Below are 18,622 nucleotides of genomic sequence, written 5' to 3' on the forward strand. Positions count from 1 at the left end.
CCCCCCCCCATGGGGTGGGGTGCCATTTGCAGCTGGGAGGCAGGTTTATTTTGAGGTCTCTCGCCCTCCGGGGGTCGCTTCTTCATTAAGAAACCGGCTTTTGTGGGTTTTCTCAAGCTAAAACTACTCTCTCCAGGTGTTAGTCAAAACCTCGTGGTGCGACCCAGGCCACCCCACCTTCCCATAGGCCCCAATCCTGAGGCGGTGGGGGCGGGGAGGCCGCACTCGCCGCTTCCGCTCCTCCAGCCCACCAGAGGGCACTGCGGCCTCATCCCTTCCTTCCCGGAGTGCTTCGCGCCGGGCCCCTTCCGCGTGGGGTAGTGAATGTGAGAGTCAGCGTCGCGCCGCGCGCGCCGTCCGCCTCTGCCGCTCGGCGCCCTTATTCCGGCTGCGAGGGGCGGGCGCGCGCGTAAAGGCATAGAGACGGGCGTTGAGCTCTCGGGCTAGAGCGTCGCTGAGTCGGAGCCGGAGCCCGAGCCGCGCGCTGTGTCTCTGCTGCGTCCGCCGAGGCCCCCGAGTGTCAGGGACAAAAGCCGCCGCCGCGCCGCCTGCTCCCGCCGCCAGGGCTCATCCGCCGCCGCCGCCGCCCTGACGAGAGTCCACCGCTGTCGCTACCCGCGAGGATCCGAGAGCCATGTCGGCCAGCAGCCTCTTGGAGCAGGTACAGGCCCGGCCCGCATGCCTCGGCCATTGTGTGAGGCGAGAGGGAGCCCGACTAGGCCCGGGCCCGCCGCCCCCGGTCGGGCCGAGCCGAGGCGGCGCCTCTCGCGGGCCCGGTTTCGGGCCTCTCAGGCCGGCCGCGCCCAGCGCCTCGCCCTCAGCCCGCTCTCCCCGCTTCTCCCCGGGTCTCGGAGCCCACCGGCCGCGCCGCGTTCCCTCTTCTCAGCGGGCCTCGTTTTCTTCCTTGTTTCCTTCCCCTTCCTGAAGCCCTAGTCCCCTCGCGTTGTTTCTGGCGCGTCCCCCGCTTTTTCTCCGCGGGCCCAGCCGGCCTGCGCTTTTCCCCGCCTCCCATTTTCAGCCTCCCCCTCACCATCATTCCTGACGCCTCCCCTCAGGCCTGCTCCTTTATTCCCTTCTCCGGGCCCGGCCTTAATTTGTCTTTCCTTTTCCGTTTCTTCCTCGGACGACTTGCTGCTCGGCGACGTTTTCTTCTCCCGCAGAGACCGAAAGGTCAAGGAAACAAAGGTGAGCCCAGCTCCGCCGGTGGCCCTGGGCCGGGAGGGGGACGCGGAGTAGTGGGGGCGGGGTCTCCGGGAAGCGCCCCAGGGAGAGGACCTTTCGGAAGCCGCTTAGTTCGCAGGTGCCTCGTACTTAAGTATTTGACCCTTTCGGTGTGTTCTTGCAGCTGGCGAACAGCTTTTCAGTGAACAAGGAGTAATTCATCAAGGGTGGGGGTGGATTCGGTTTTGAAATGTCCCAGGTCCTTAGTTTCCTGTAGGTCTTAGAAGGCCTTTGTTTTTCATCCTCGTGGATCACACTCTGGAAGTACTCACATGTGATGGGGGAGGGGAAGCGGGAGGGAATTGAAATCTAGAGGAGCCAATAAAATGACCTTTTTAGATCAACTTGCTCCGGGTGGAGGGAGACATTTTCATTGACGAATTTGCTCAGCATTCACTCTTTTCTTTATCCGTTTTTCTGAAGTTGAAACTTACTTGCTCTGTTTAATAATAAGGTTTTTCTCTGGTTAGAATATATTTGCTTAATTTGGGAGGTAGATTGTACGATTGAGACACTCCTAATTTATTTGAATTTTTTCCCTTCAGTACAAAATGGATCTGTACATCAAAAGGATGGATTGAATGATGATGATTTTGAACCTTACTTGAGTCCACAGGCAAGGCCCGTGAGTAGTTAACCATTTACATGCCTGATCACACGGTGTAATATACCATGTTTTTTCTCTGCCCTATCAATGAATCTCATTTTCAGGGGGTGACTTTCTTAATAACGGTCCATGTGTTGTAAAAGGAGGTGCTACAAATGTTATAGACTGTTAAGATTCCCATCTTTGTTGACAGCATATTCTGAGATTAGAAGTGATAGCATTTTATAGTTTACTAACAGCACCTGTTAGTAATTTTCCTTACCAAGAATGTAACAGTGCAAAACTGAAGAATACTTTCTAGTTTAAGTATTCTGACTTTTTATTCCCCCTAAACTTTTTCTTTTAGGAAAACTGGATGCATATGTGTTGGGGGAAAAACTAATAAAAAATCACCTGAATTTTATTCAGTGCTGTAGAACTGGAATCTTCCTTTTCATCTGGTCACTAGTTAGTGGGTTGTTAGGTTATCCTAACTTTTGGATTTAGGTGTTCCTTTTTCAAGTTGATATGTATCTACATCTGTAGAGACCAGCCGTGTACACTTCTCTACACATCTGTAGAGACAACTTTGTGGGAGCTATAGGATTTATAAAATGGAGTTAAAGGAAGATAAAATACTGTTTAGCACAAATGAAGATTAAGAATGATTGAGGTTTTTGCCATGTAACCTGTTTTTCTAATTTCTTCTAGGTCTATATGGGTTCATGTATTAACATGATCTGTGCATGTAGAAACTACTTTGATTTGTCAGTTTTTTTGTATTAATATTCTGGGCCCCAAAGATACAACTCACAAGGTTGTAGCTAATAAATATAAGCCCACAGATTAATAAACCAAAAGGAAAACTTACAGTAACTCACCTAAGATACCCTAAAAAATGAAAAAGCTTATGACACATGGATATAAATTCTGAACAGATGGCATATGATAGATATAATAGTTTTGAAAACTTGACATATCGGTGCATGCCCATATTTGGACCTAATTCTTACATAAAACTTTTAGATCCCTCGTAGAATTTTCTCCATTGAGAGTGTAAAAACCACTTGAGTGATTGGGAAAAGTTTTTAGAGAAGTCAACCAGTTAATCAGGAAAAGTAGGAAGGAAGTAGAGGAATGAACTATTAATAGGTTCCTGCTATTGAAGTACTTTGCTTACATAATCATTATAACAGGGAGAGTGGGAGCATTTGGAAACATAATTCTAGGTAGTTCTTGTGAAACATTGTGTAATTCAGATTTTTGAGCTCAGGGGCATGTGGGAACCTGCCAGTTCAGGTGTAGGCATTCAGCTATATTGTGGCATAACCTGTGATATTAAGTGCATGTTTTTTATTTCTCAAGTAAGCTAAAGCTTCAGTGTCTTTAAAAAAATTAGGGGCGGGGAGGAGGGGAGTAGAAATCGTGGTTGAATAGGCATAACTTGAGAATCTTTGTCCTTTGTAGTTTATCAAGAGTAATTCATCTATTTTTTAACCATTATTCATCGCCTTATGTTGGAATAATCCTTCAGGCTTATTCCATTGATTATAGACTGAATTTCTTATTCATAATGGCTTTGAGTCTGTTAGAATTTTAACACTATCTTCAAGAAATAGACTTAAACTTGAGGGTATGTGTGAAGACTTAGCTTTTTTTTTTTTTTTTTTTTTGTAAGGAAAATTTTGGCAGGGAAAAGCACCATTTTATCAAACCACATTAGTTGAAACATTTAATTTTCAAGAGCTGTGTTTGGCTAGGGAGAAGTACTGTTGGCTTTGGTAATACAAACTTAAGGCCTGACATACTCATGGTCATCCAAGTTTCTTAAGAACAAAATTCTTTATTCACTAGTTAATGGATTCTTACGTATGAGAGCTATTATTTTAATTCCAGTGTAGTTAATATAGTGTTATATTAGTTTCAGGAGTGTAATATAGTGATTCAACAATTTTATATATTACGCAGTGTTCATCAAGATAAGTGTACTCTTGTACCAGAGCTATTTTGAAGTTAGGGTAAAGTACTTTATTTTGAGTTGAGCTGTATCCATACCTATACAGACCAATTTTTTTTATATCTTCAGTGTCTCACTTAAGGGACTATTTTCTGTGAGTTATAGCATTTATAAAAAAGTTAAAATACTGTTCACAAACTTAGGTCAAGAATGATTGAGGTTTTTGCAATGCAATCTGTATTCTGATGTGTTGACTGGTTGAGCCTAAGTTTATATTTTTGGTTATTCCTTAGAACACTTCTTAAAGATACAGACTTTACAATGTTTTAGAAATTCTCCTACTTTTAATGGAAAAGTCAGGTGTGCATTTGAACTTAGAGCCATTAATTTTATAGGTGAAGTAGAACAGGTAGCAACATTTTTCAAGTTTTAAACTCTGGAAGCTATTGTGCATTTCCTTACCAGGTTATAATTAAGTAGTGGAATCTATTGATGTCCCCAAATGGTTGGCCAAGAGACTAACGATGTAAACTAGGTGTAATGAATCTTGGTTTATGGTTGAGGAGTGGCTGCACAGATTTTTGGGATAGAACTTGAAATTTCCAGTTCTTTTTGTGTTGTTGTTTCATCTGTTATAGTATGGTTTTGATAGGAAACTCTTAAGAATACTCCTCTGATCTGTCAAAATTTGCAGTCCTTAAATCCAGAGAGAACTGGTTTTAATAAAAGCATCATCTCAACACTTCTATAGAGCAAGACTTAATACTGTTGGTGAGATGCTGGGTTTTCCCTTTTCTGAATTATAGTGCTAAAGTTAAGGCCTATATGTATGTCCTAAACTGTATGTCAGTTTAACTTGAAATGTTTTAACATTTCAGTTATGAGACCAAAATCTCTTACAGTGTAAGAATTCCAGCAAGTTTATGGGAAGAGACTACCTGAAATGGTCACTTGCTTTTTTAGTTGAATTTGAATTGGGTGAATAGTTGGGAGAGGAAATGTCCTGATTGCTGTTTTATTAATTTTTGTGTTTAGTTTTGATTTGCCTTCTTTTTTCCTTTCCACAGAATAATGCATATACTGCCATGTCAGATTCCTATTTACCCAGTTACTACAGTCCCTCCATTGGTTTCTCCTATTCTTTGGGTGAAGCCGCTTGGTCTACTGGGGGTGATACAGCCATGCCCTATCTAACTTCTTACGGACAGCTGAGCAACGGAGAGCCTCACTTCCTACCAGATGCAATGTTTGGACAACCAGGAGCCCTAGGTAGCACTCCATTTCTTGGTCAGCATGGTTTTAATTTCTTTCCCAGTGGGATTGACTTCTCAGCTTGGGGAAATAACAGTTCTCAGGGACAGTCTACTCAGAGCTCTGGATATAGTAGCAATTATGCTTATGCACCTAGCTCCTTAGGTGGAGCTATGATTGATGGACAGTCAGCTTTTGCCAGTGAGACCCTCAATAAGGCTCCTGGCATGAATACTATAGACCAAGGGATGGCAGCACTGAAGTTGGGTAGCACGGAAGTTGCAAGCAATGTTCCAAAAGTTGTGGGTTCTGCAGTTGGTAGTGGGTCCATTACTGGTAACATCGTGGCTTCCAATAGTTTGCCTCCAGCTACCATTGCTCCTCCAAAACCAGCATCTTGGGCTGATATTGCTAGCAAGCCTGCGAAACAGCAACCTAAGTTGAAGACCAAGAATGGCATTGCAGGGTCAAGTCTTCCACCACCCCCAATAAAGCATAACATGGATATTGGAACTTGGGATAATAAGGGTCCTGTGGCAAAAGCCCCCTCACAGGCTTTGGTTCAGAATATAGGTCAACAGCCAACCCAGGGGTCTCCCCAGCCTGTAGGTCAGCAGGCTAACAACAGCCCACCAGTGGCTCAGGCATCAGTGGGGCAACAGACACAGCCATTGCCCCCACCTCCACCACAGCCTGCTCAACTCTCAGTCCAGCAACAGGCAACTCAGCCAACCCGCTGGGTAGCACCTCGGAACCGTGGCAGTGGGTTCGGTCACAATGGGGTGGATGGTAATGGAGTAGGACAGTCTCAGGCTGGATCCGGATCTACTCCTTCAGAACCTCACCCAGTGTTGGAGAAGCTGCGGTCCATTAATAACTATAACCCCAAGGATTTTGACTGGAATCTGAAACATGGCCGGGTTTTCATCATTAAGAGCTACTCTGAGGACGATATCCACCGTTCCATTAAGTATAATATCTGGTGCAGCACAGAGCATGGTAACAAGAGACTGGATGCTGCTTATCGCTCCATGAACGGGAAAGGCCCCGTTTACTTACTTTTCAGTGTCAACGGCAGTGGACACTTCTGTGGCGTTGCAGAAATGAAATCTGCTGTGGACTACAACACATGTGCAGGTGTGTGGTCCCAGGACAAATGGAAGGGTCGTTTTGATGTCAGGTGGATTTTTGTGAAGGACGTTCCCAATAGCCAACTGCGACACATTCGCCTAGAGAACAACGAGAATAAACCAGTGACCAACTCCAGGGACACTCAGGAAGTGCCTCTGGAAAAGGCTAAGCAGGTGTTGAAAATCATAGCCAGCTACAAGCACACCACTTCGATTTTTGATGACTTCTCACACTATGAGAAACGCCAAGAGGAAGAAGAAAGTGTTAAAAAGGTAACCAGTTTACCATTCTTAAGACTTTTAGGGAAGGAGAAGGAACTAGAGAGAACAGGAGAGGTATTCTTCTGAATGGTTAATAAAAGCTCTGTAAATAACAAACATATCACTTAACAGTTAAACCTTTATGGAAGTATAATTGGTGTTACTATTTGACTTAGTGTGTAGAAATGTGAGCTTAGATTAACAGAAAGCAGAAACTGTAGAGAAACTGAATTAAAATGATGCAAAAGAGGTGAAGAAGAAGGCCAGAAGAGATGCAGAGGGAATAATTGAAGTGATAGAATCATGGAAATTCAAGTAGGAAAAGATTGAGGCTGTAATATGGCAGAGAAAAGGTAAAAGTTCTGTTACAATTAACTTTTGGCCTAACTCGGGTAAGGTGCTTAAATCAGGAGTTGGTGTGTCACCAAGCCCTGACACCACTTTCTGCTTGCCTTTGACTGTTGGCAGTGTTATGGTATTTTTCAGAATTTTTTCCTGTTCCTGTCCTTCTTAGTGTTCTGCTTGCTTTTTCCAAAATCCTTTTCCCATTTGAAAAGGTAGCATGTATTATATAAAACTTAGGAAAAGATAATCAGAAAAAGGTGGTCTCTTGCTCTTAAAATTCTCTTGTATTCCTGAAGAGTAACCTTCTCTTGGTCCCCCCCCCCCGTAACAAGTGACCGTCTTGGGCAGAGTGATGGAGAACAGGTCCAAACTAAAGAGTTGGAATTTATTGGAAAGTGTTGATAATGCTTGGTCTGGGTGTAGTGAGTGAATGTAAACTTTAAGACCATATAGAGAATGGTAAAATACTGGTTGGGGCAGAGCATGTGTTATCTGGGACTTAGACGTATTTAAATGTAGGAAGTAGGTGAAAAGATTATTATGAGCAAGGAGACTTTTAAAAAAATTTATATATTAATGATTGAGAGAATCCTAAGTGGCTAGCTTCATATGTAAAATAAAGCCTAGTAAGCTTACGTAAAAATATTCTTTAAAAAAAAAAAAAGATTTTATTTATTTATTTATTTGACAGCGAGAACATAAGCAGGGGGAGTGTCAGGCAGAGGGAGCGGGAGAAGCAGGCTCTCTGCGGAACAGGGAGCCCGATGCGGGCCTCTATCCCAGGACTTTGGGATCACGACCTGAGCTGAAGGCAGGTGCTTAACAAACTGAGCCACCCAGGCGTCCCTAAATACATTTTTCTTATATTTGTCGTGAATTCATAGAGATTTTATATATTTGATCTAGGATCTGAGGCACTTGTTACACCTCTGTAAAAGCTTATTTTTTGAGAAGAAGGAGGGTTCTTTCAGTTCTCCACCTTGATAACACAGAGGTGCATAGTCGTCCCAACTAAAGCAGGATGGCTGCCATCTTACCTTCTGGTGTGTGCAGATGAATAAAAAATGAAGATACGTTTGTCAGTGATGCTAGAAGTATAGAGCCACATTACTGAAAAGTTCACTGTCAGAAAAAACTTTTTTTTTGTCCTTTAAATTCCTCTTTTCCCTTTCCCAAAGTTTAACAGTTTAATTTAAAATCTGCCATAATCTTGAGGAAATAGTTCAGTGATTATTTTCAGTAGACATCTGAAAGGCTCTAAAGATGTTTTAACAGGCTCCTATATCTAGAGGAACTCAAGGATGGGAGGCCATGACCTTTTAAGTATCATGTAGTTTCATAGCAGGTTATTAATATGTGTGAGAGGCATCCAGGTGCTTAGTTTAACCACTTAAAACATGCATAATATCAATCCTATATTATGAATCTGCTTGCTTTCATCTGCAAAGTTCTGTCCTATATCTTGTGATTAAAAATAGGAAGGCAAAAAATAGGAAGGCAAAGACAGGAATGTGTTTTCAGGAATGCACAGCATAAATGATAAGATCAACTTGTATGTGTTAGAACTAGTGGGGAAACTTGGATTTAAAAATGAAGTAGCAAATTTGAGGGCTGTTAATTTATGTAGACTTTTAATCAAGTTTGTATTTGTATTAAATTCACTTGAGTGGTTCAGTGAATAATAATTCAGTTTCATAAGGAGGTATAATATTCACATGTGATTGACTAGCTTTATGATGTTTTCATAGAAGTAATAATCAATGTTTAGGTCTTTGTTAAGCCTACTAATGGATCTTTCTTAAAGCCATTCCATAAAGACTTTTGATGAATGAGTATATTAATTGTTCTTAGGCTGGTAAACAAACCACCAAAAATAAAAAAAATAAAAGCTTCAATTATACTTGTGTCAGATTACTTTTTAGTTTACCTTCTGTGAGAAGAGATTACTGGGGTTTCAGGAAGGTCCGTATGATTGCTTCTAAACCCAGTTACCATTTCAGTCAATATTGCCTTCTCTTGCCTACTGTTACCCTTAACATTCTTACATAACTGACGTAAAGCCAGTCTTTATTAGGTTTCCAAGACAAAAGTTTCATGGGAGTCAAACTGTTAGCTTATTGAGGCAGTAGACTCTTTTAGGTGAGGTGTTTGTGCACTTTTGTATTATTTACAAGATTGCAAAAAATTGTGCCAGATGGGCAATGTAACTCAAAAAGTAGGGAAGTACTTAAGCTTCATCCTGAAAATGATGTCACAGCTATTCTAAAGTTCCATGATTGGGCTTGTATCTTGGCAGAACACACTGAAGCTGAACTATAGCTGTTTTTGCCTAGTATTATTGACTTGTTCTGTTCCATGTTGTAATTCGGTATCATAGAACCTTCAAGCATTGGATCTGTCCGGCTTGAAACTTAAGCAGATTTTAGGTGTATCTTCCATATGTGGTTTACTCTGTTGTATACTTCAGATACTATTTTGTAACCTGCTTTCTGCATTTATTTAGAACCTTTCCTGATTGTTAAATATTCTTCTATGACATCACTTTTGATGGCTTCATAGTATTCTATCATAGATTTATTATAAATTACTAATCCTTAATTATTAGATTTGTCAGCTTCTTTATATTTTTTTCCAGCTAAAATAACACTGCAGTGAACATCCACAGTGAACATCCACTGATTCACATCTGTTCCTCAGTGTTACTGCTGGCTCAAAGGGTGTATGCTTTTTTAAGGTCTTGGCTGTGCTGTATATATAAAGGCCCATATGGGCCTTTTTGTTTGTGAGAGATTTTTTTGAAAGAATTATTGTCAGAAGACAAGAGTGAATTAACTTTGTTTCAACTTGAGAATAGTCTGACATAAAGGAAGAGTTATTCCCTGCATAAATGATGTGATACTTTTTTATAAACTTTGTAATAGTTTAATTTTTGTCTTATATTTCCAGCCTTTTAACTATAGGTAAAAATAAGAATAGTAGAGGGGACCAAGGACTGCATAATTTTCTTTCTTCCTCCCTCCCTCCCTTCCTTTCTTTCTTTCTTTGTTTCTTTCAAGATTTTATTTATTTATTTGACAGAGAGAGACAGCCAGCGAAAGAGGGAACACAAGCAGGGGAAGTGGGAGAGGAAGAAGCAGGCTCCCAGTGGAGGAGCCTGATGGTGGGGCTCGATTCCAGGACCCTGGGATCATGCCCTGAGCCGAAGGCAGATGCTTAATGACTGAGCTACCCAGGCGCCCCAGGACTGCATAATTTTCTTAAAGCCTAGCTCAATGTTAGACTCAGGCACTTGGATTAATGATTTTTCTGAATAACTGGAAAACTAATGGGAGAAAGACTGATCTAGAGAAGATGTGATTATTGTGACAATGGCTCAAGGTGTATATTTTTAAAATGGCTCAAGGTGTATATTTCTACACACATTATTGCTATTAAGTGAAAATAGTATTTCTTAAATACTTCTAGGAGTACTCCTATTTTCAAGCAGAAGACCTGAAAATAGTGACTTGGAGTATGTTTGGATAAACTTAAGATTCATTATGCTGCTTAAGAATTGAGATGAAGCTGTATATCTTATCTTTACCGTGTGCTAGATATTACCGAGAAATCTGGACTGTATTGTCAGGGAGCCTTACATTAGTGACAGGTAAGCATACAAAACAGAAAGTATTTTCCCAAGATATGTACAGGGTGCCAGTTTGGAATTGAGGACTGCCTAACCTTACAGCCTGCGGTGTGGGTGGATTTGTCACAGAAGAAATCCTGGAAGAAGTGATTTTTGAGCTGAGCCTTGAAAGATGTATAGAAGGTAGCCAGAGGTGTTTGGGGGAAGGATGAACATAGGTTCAGGACAGCCCACATCTGTGACACTGTATAGATAATAATTTGGAACAAGAAGTCCTGTATAGTTTAAGAGCAAGTCTAATTGGTATTTGTGGAGTGGGTTTCTCCACAATGGAAGCTTGTTGGAGATTAGATTAGGAAAAGGGAGTTGATGAAATGTTTATGCAGTCAGGTTGATATAGAAGGAAGCTGAGAAAGGCACAAAGTTGGTTTAAATTCTAGAGTTTAAAAGGAAGAGTAAGATTTAATTTGAATCAGGATGAAGGAGCTCCTTGATGTTACCTTTTTTTAAGTTTTTATTATAATTCCAGTTAACATACAGTGTTCTGTTAGTTTCAGGTGTACAATATAGCAGTGATTCAACAATTCCATAAATCATCCGGTTGCTCTCTTTGTTGTTGTCTTTGTATGGAAGGCAATGGGAAGCTTGTAGAAGTAAAGGTGAACCAGTATATGGTAATAATAGATACCATTACTAAATACGTAACAGCTTACTTTTTCCAGTGACTTCTTTCATACACATTATCTTGTTTCTCATCATATCCCTTAATGTTTATCAGAATGTTTAGCTTAGACGAGATGATTTGGAAAGGGAATATGATAGCTGTTATCAAATGCCTTTGAGACTGGTAGGTTTTAGGGGTGCTTGGCTGGCTCAGTCGGTAGAGCACTTGATGTCCTGATCTCAGGGTCATGAGTTTAAGCCCCATGTTGGGCATAGATCTTACTTAAAAACAAAAAACAAAAAACAAAAAAACACAGAAAACACCCAAACCAAACAAAACAAAAAAACTGGTGGGGTTATTCTCCATGCCAGAAGACAGCACCAGAACCAATGGATAGAGGTTATAGGGAGGAAGATTTTTGTAAGTAAAAGGGAGAACTTTTGAAAAATGGAGTTCTTTGTCACAGGAGGGTTTCAAGAGGAGACCGAAAGAACTTTTATTAGATAACGTTGTAGTGAAGATTTATACGTGGAGTAGTCTAGACCAGAGAACAGCCCAAGATAACATTTGGAATTTATGGAGAGGAATGGATGCTACTAAACAGGTCTTTTTAGGAAGGTTATTTCTGTTTTGTAATTTTTGATCTAATTACTTATTACATATAAAAAATAAAGGACTTGAGGCTAGAAGGACATGGATGACAGAGAGGATTGATAGATTCCCAGTAAATCTTAGAACAGATAAGGTATATGGATAGTTATTTTTTAAATATTTACTGCATTAGTATTAATGAAAAAATCGTTACCTAAAACATACTGAATAGGGGGTGCCTGGGTGGCTCAGTTGGTTAAGCACCTGCCTTGGCTCGAGTCATGATCCCAGGGTCCTGGGATCCAGCCCTGCATCGGGCTCCCTGCTCACTGGGGAGTCTGCTTCTCCCCCTCTCTCTGCTCATTCCCCAGCTTGTGCTCACATGCTCTCTCTTTCTCTCAAAGAAATAAAAGCTTAAAAAACACAAAAATAAAACATTGAAGACTTATCAAAGGAACACAGAAATGATAAGAGAAGTGTTTCCTTTTTCTTAAAATCCACTTTTCCTATGGTGTTTGTGCAAGTAATGTTGCTCTCTTTTTAAGAGAAAGCAGGAGGGGGAGGGGCAGAAAGAGAGGGAGAATCTCAAGCAGGAGAGATCTCACGACCTTGAGATCCTGACCCAAGTGGAAATCAAGAGTTGGACACTTTTTTTTTTAAGGTTTTATTTATTTATTTGACAGGGAGACAGCCAGCGAGAGAGGGAACACAAGCAGGGGGAGTGGGAAAGGAAGAAGCAGGCTCCCAGTGGAGGAGCCTGATGTGGGGCTCGATCCCAGAATGCGGGGATCAAGTCCTGAGCCGAAGGCAGACGCTTAACGACTGAGCCACCCAGGTGCCCCAAGAGTTGGACACTTAACTGACTGAGCCACCTAGGTGCTCCAGTGTTTCTCTTTATAAGGAAGTTTTGTGGTTTTTGTTTGTTTTTTTCTTTATGTCCATCTTTCTCCTAACTCTTTGATTTGGGCATTTAATCCCTTGTTGGCAAGTATTTGAAGCTGTCAATCTTGGGTCCATTTCCTTTTTTCTTTTTTGAGTAAGTTCTATGCCCAGTGTGGGGCTTTAACTCATGAGCCCGAGATCAAGAGTCACGTGTTCCACTGACTTAGCCAGCCAGGCACCCCCGCTCCATTTTCAACTTTAGAAAAAAAATCAAAAATATCCAAGTAAAATTTGTGATACAAAAGTTAGAAAGAAAACATCACTTTAGCCAGATACGTTTTCTTACAGAAAAAATACCGTGGCGTATTGTTCCTTTCTGCTTAGTATTTCTCCCTTCCACCACTGGTTTAAGTTGCCTCTTCAGAACTAGTGGAATGCTGAGTATTCTGTTTTAATTGAGATGGCAAACCTGAACTTTTTGTAAAATTCTAAAGCAGTTTATGTCTACTTCTGTCTTGCAGATAAGTTTACTTGTCTCTCTGCCAAAAGGGTTAAGGAAATTCTGTTTGTGTTACTCATCACCTTCCTTGCTTTGTGGCTAGATAAAATGCCTTTCTGCAGCCTCCTTAAAGGAGGACTAGAAGAGAATAGATGACACTGAATTTGGATCTCCTTGAACCATTCCCTTTGTTTGTATCCATCTTTGAACAGATGTTTGTGTTACTTGATAAGGTACCATCTTTGCCTTAGGATGAGGCAAAGAGGACAACAAAATGGATAAAATATGGGATAATAGCTGTAATAGAAGAATGAAGAAATGGTTTTCTGAAGAAGAGTGATAAATATGGGGAATCATGTCAAATAGAATGAGTAATAAGCACTAAGATGATAGCACAGTGCTTGGCACATAAGTGCACATAAAAGTTTAGTATATTCTCATTTTAGATGAAGCAGGCTCAAAGATGTTATTTGTATAAGGTCTCATTGCTTAATAAGTGGTGGAATTGGTATTTCAGTTATGTCAGTGATGTGGAACTAGCTAATTTTGAGCTGTTTGGCTTTTAAGAATTTTAACAGGGTGTCTGGGTAGCTCAGTTGGTTAAGCATCTGCTCTTGGCTCAGGTCATGATCCCCAGGTCCTAGGATCGACCCTGCATCGAGCAGGGAGCCTGCCTCTCCCTCCCCCTCTGCCACTTCTCGAGCTTATTCTCTCTCTCTCAAATAAATAAAATCTTTTTTTTTTTAAGATTTTATTTATTTATTTGACAGAGAGACAGCCAGTGAGAGAGGGAACACAGGCAGGGGGAGTGGGAGAGGAAGAAGCAGGCTCCCAGCAGAGAAGTCTGATGTGGGGCTCGATCCCAGGACCCTGGGATCATGCCCTGAGCCGAAGGCAGACGCTTAACGACTGAGCCACCCAGGCACCCCTCAAATAAATAAAATCTTAAAAAAAAAGAAATAATTTCAGCAAGTTGGCTGTTAAACATTATTTTAAAAAGTAATTATTATTTGACATAAAATTAAGTACATTGTATTAGATGTTTTAAATGACTTAGTATTTACATGAAATACATAATAAACTAGTTTGTAATAAAATTACAATTAAACTACATAAACTTAGAATACAACTATTATTACTGTTAAACCATAATAAATACTCAAATTTATCACTCTTAGGTTATTTACATCTGTTGTATCAATATGTAATACTGTATATAAACAATATATAATACATAGCTCAGCCATGTTATTTACACCATGAAAATTGACAAATGCTTGGATGCCTGGGTGGCTCAGTCGGTTAAGCGTCTGCCTTCTGCTGGGGTCATAATCCCAGAGTCCTGGGATCAAGTCCCTCATCGGGCTCCTTGCTCAGTGGGGAGCCTGCTCCTCCCTCTGCCTGCTGCTCCCCCTTGCTTGTGCATTCAGATGCTCTCTTGTTCTTGCTCTTTCTCTCTCTCTCTGACAAAAAATAAAATCTTAAAAAAAAAAAAAGACACGCTAGGTAAACAAATCAGGACTTGGTTTTTGTTAATTGTCTAGCCTTAAAGTGATAGAGAAAATATTAATGCAGATTAAATTTAAGTGTGTCATGTCTGTAGCTCTGCATATTTGAACAGCACAAAAATTTGAGGAAATAGTCTTCCAGAATTTGAAAATTATTATCCGGTTTAACAAAGAAGTTGCTCAAATCATGGATGAACTAGTGAAGTTCTGATATATGTTTTCATTTCACTTTTGCCTTAATAAATGATAAATGAAAATATGTTGGAACTACATCTGAATAGATACAGAAGTCTCTGTGGCCCCAAAGCCCATGGACCATTACGTGAAGTTTGCCAGATACAAAAGTGGGGAGGGCATTCTAGGAAGAGGAGACAGCATGTTCATAAACATGATCTCATGAGTGCTTAGGTTATGTTTTTAGTATAATGAGAAGTGGAAAAGAACGGTAATTGGTAAAGCTGGAGAGGTTGGTAGGGCCCAGCAGTATATGAAGGGCTTTGCTTTTTTCCCCACTTTTTTTTCTTTTTCTTTTTTTAAGTAGGCTGTGCACTCAGCGTGGAGCCCAGTGTAGGGCTCCATCTCCCGACCATGAGATCGTGACCTGAGCTGAAATCAGGAGTCAGATGCTGAACGGACTGAGCCACCCAGACACTCTGGCGCTTTGCTTTTTTTTTTTTTTTTTTTTTTTTTTTTTAAAGATTTTATTTATTTATTGGAGAGAGAGAGCACGAGTAGGCAGAGGGGCAGCAGAAGAGGGAGAAGCAGGCTCCCCGCTGAGCAGGGAGCCCCACACAGGGCTGGATCCTAGGACTCCAGGATCATGACCTGAGCCAAAGGCAGATGTAACCAACTGAAGCACCCAGGCACCCTGTGGCTTTGCATTTTTATTCTCTACTTCTGTTTTAGTTGAATTGTAAGGGTTGGTAGTTATTGGAATGACAGATTGGAGGATGGGAAGGGTGAAATGTTTACTGAGCACTTTCGTTCTCTTCCTTAAATCCCCATACCAACGTTGGAAGACAATATCTTATATTTACAGATAGGAAAATGGAAACTCAGATTAGCAACTTAACGTAAATTCATTTATTAAATGACAGGTGTAGGTGGCTCAAAGACCAAATCAGAGGCTTTAACAAGTTTGGAAGAAAAAGACCGTGAGACCTGAACCAAAACAATGATGGGGATTTGAAGAATGTAGACATATTTTCTGACTAGTTACTGTATTAAAAAAAAAAAAAAAAAGTATGGGATGAGCAGCAGGTTAAAGTTAGGGGGTTTGGAGATGTGTTGGCTTTTGGAAATAGTGTTAGGGGTCCCTATGAGGGGCAGTAAGGTGATAGTAGGGCCTGGAGCTCAGGAGAGAGACCTGTTGGTAGAAATTAAAGAGTTTTTTTTAGACTTCAGTATAGGCAAAGGCATGAAAGAGTATAAGATGTCAAGAATATTGGTAATAACAATAATGGCTGAAATTATTGAACACTGTATAGTATCTAGCACACATCTGTCCTGAATACTTTACATATTTTTTCATTTAGTTCTTACATTATTGTGAGGTAGGTGCAACCATCTAATTCTACAGATAAAGACACTGAAGTACAAAAAAGAGTAATTTTGTAAAGTCACATAAACTGGAAAGGGGAGCTGGTGTACCTCTTTCTTCAGTGGGATTCTAGAGCCAACACATAGTAAGAGAAGACGGCCAAAGAAAGAACCTCCATAACACAATTTAAAGGATGGGTTATAGAGGGAGCAGTGGAGTATAATCAACTTATTCAGAGAGGTAGCTGATGACTGGAAATGCCAGTGGCTGTCTGTTGAATAGAAGTAACATGAGAGGGCTTTGTTGTTAGGTATTTGAAGGTTTTGGTGTTCATACATTATTCAGCAGACTTTGCATTTGTTTTTTTCTATATTGTTTCAACTCTTCCCCACACACAAGGTGTTCTAAGCCTTAAAGAGATACAGTGAAGTTTGAGCTGCTGGAAATAAGACCAGTTTTTATCTAGTTAGTATGGGCTGTTTTGGTAAATTAGACATATAAAAATGTCTGAAATACAGTGGGTATTAAAAAATTGCAGTATTCTTTTTTCTTCCCATGTGGCTAAAGATTGATCCAGAGGAGACTGCTGTTTTTCCAAACATCACCATTTTGGGATAAGGATAGTTAAAAACTCTAGAATAATTTACTCTGTACTGTGAATAGTTTAAAACAAGAATTACTCATATGTGAGCCTTTGTGCTTACCTGCCAGAAGTAAAGATTAGTCTTTTAACCATTTTCAGACTTTTTAGCAGTGAATTCTTTTCTTCCCAAACAAAACCTTACTCAGAACCCCATGAATTGTTAGCTGTAGGTGCTCAGCACCCCTCCCCCCCGGAGATCCCCAACGCATCTCCCCTGTGAAGCATGATTTGGAACCCGTTGGATGACGTGAAATTTTTTTTAAGTGGAGGAATGGTACATGGAATTTGGGGTGGATCTATTTTGTAATTGAAGAAATGTAAGCTGCAGCTTCAGCATCTCCTCTAGGTGTGTTGGTTTATTTGATCTGGAGGGAGGGGGATGTGAGGAAGACTACATCTCCTAAGAGGTGGGGGGGCTATAGCATTGGTTTTGACTGCCCTAGTATGACAAAGGACTGTTAGCTGTAGCTGTTCAGGAGTTTCATGTAGAGGACGAGGAAGTTGCTCTGTTCCTTGAATTAGGGCAAACAAAAACGATCTCTTTCTTCACCACTGTTGAATCCTGCAAGTCTTCGAATGAGCAAAAAAGCTCTGAGTGTGGTAACTCATATAATCCCTTCTGCCCTTCTCCTCCACGAAGCAAGTTATTCAGTTTAGATGTGCATGGTATGGTGCCACATCCTCTGGACCAAATGCTTCTAGGTACAGCAACTAGCTCAGTAAATAGTGCCCTAATGCTTTTCATCTCTTGCTGAACACTTCCTGATTGAACTGATTTAACTCCAGTTAATCATAGGGAGAAGATACCATAAATGAAACAGTACAGGACAGTGTATATTAAAATGCTAATTTTACAGTATGAGACTAAGTAGAAAAGAATAGGAAGACTAGTAGGGCTAGAATCAAGACATATTAATGGAAGACTATATTTGAGTTGGGTCTGGAAGGATGGATAGGAAAAATAGTGGAAAGAGGAAGGAAGAAAATGGCTAAACCCTCAAGTTTGAGCTGTTGGATATGGGAGTGGGGGAAGGGAAGAGGCAGGCAACTAATCTTTCCACCTCTTTTGCACTGCTATTAAAAGATCTGGTGGTTCTTATGAGATATTTGCTACATATATCAAAGTTAAAAATTTGGCCAGATCACATATGTATACAGGAAGCATTTAGGAAAAGTAGATTTATGTAAACTTTTGACTTTTTGTGAACTTTTTTGGTAATCAGAGTGTGGATAGCTTATAGTACTTTAAGGTGTTTGCATGTGAAAAATTTCCAGTGTGCAAATTTTATAGTAATATTTGCAAATTTTGTCTTGGATTTATTTTTCATTATAAAATCAAGTTATAAAAAGTATAGAAAATGAAAAAAAGTCACCCATAATTTCTTTACTCTGACAAAACTACTCATCATTTTGGCGTCTTTGCTTGTCTTTACTTAGGCAAGTGGTTTATACTGTAATAATCATGTTCTATGTAGTATTTTGTCCCGCCTTTTCCACTTAGTACTTTAGGTATATACCCATATTTAGCCATTTTTGGGGCATTTATGTATTAGGCACTTTTCATATCTTGTTTCTGATCCCTTTTAATAGTTTTTTTTTTTTTTTAAGATTTTATTTATTTATTTGACACGGGGGTGGGGGCTGAGCAGGGAGCCTGATGCGGGGCTCGATCCCAGGACCCTGGGATCATGACCTAAGCTGAAGACAGATGCTTAACTGATTGAGCCACCCAGGTGCCCCCCCCTTTTATAGTCTTTATAAGATTATCTTCATTTTACAGTTAGGGAACTGTGATTTAGAAGGTACAGCTTCCTCAAGATCACTAGCTAATGTTGCGAGCTGGAATTTGTTTTGCCCCAAAGCTTTTTTGTTCTTATGCTTTGCTGCATCTTCACATTTACCTTTTTTTTTTTTTTTTT

The 18,622-nt window shown here is 40.5% G+C and overlaps 1 protein-coding gene across 2 annotated transcripts in view; it reads left to right on the forward strand.

Annotated features, from left to right (window-relative positions):
• Positions 1-414: 414 nt before the first annotated feature.
• YTHDF2 (YTH N6-methyladenosine RNA binding protein 2) overlaps positions 415-18,622 on the forward strand; it is a 29,365-nt gene continuing 11,157 nt past the window's right edge. The window contains exons 1-4 of one of the 2 annotated variants that reach the window (XM_040619137.1): positions 415-661; positions 1,161-1,185; positions 1,767-1,837; positions 4,832-6,418. In XM_040619137.1, the coding sequence (XP_040475071.1) occupies positions 635-661; positions 1,161-1,185; positions 1,767-1,837; positions 4,832-6,418 (1,710 nt within the window). In that variant the 5' untranslated portion in view covers positions 415-634. Of the gene's footprint in view, positions 662-1,160; positions 1,186-1,766; positions 1,847-4,831; positions 6,419-18,622 lie in introns of both variants that reach the window. The other variant, XM_040619136.1, reaches the window with a different exon arrangement.

Source organism: Ursus maritimus, unplaced genomic scaffold (assembly GCF_017311325.1).
Source record: "Ursus maritimus isolate PB19 unplaced genomic scaffold, ASM1731132v1 scaffold_32, whole genome shotgun sequence".
In the NCBI taxonomy this organism is placed as follows: Eukaryota; Metazoa; Chordata; class Mammalia; order Carnivora; family Ursidae; genus Ursus; species Ursus maritimus.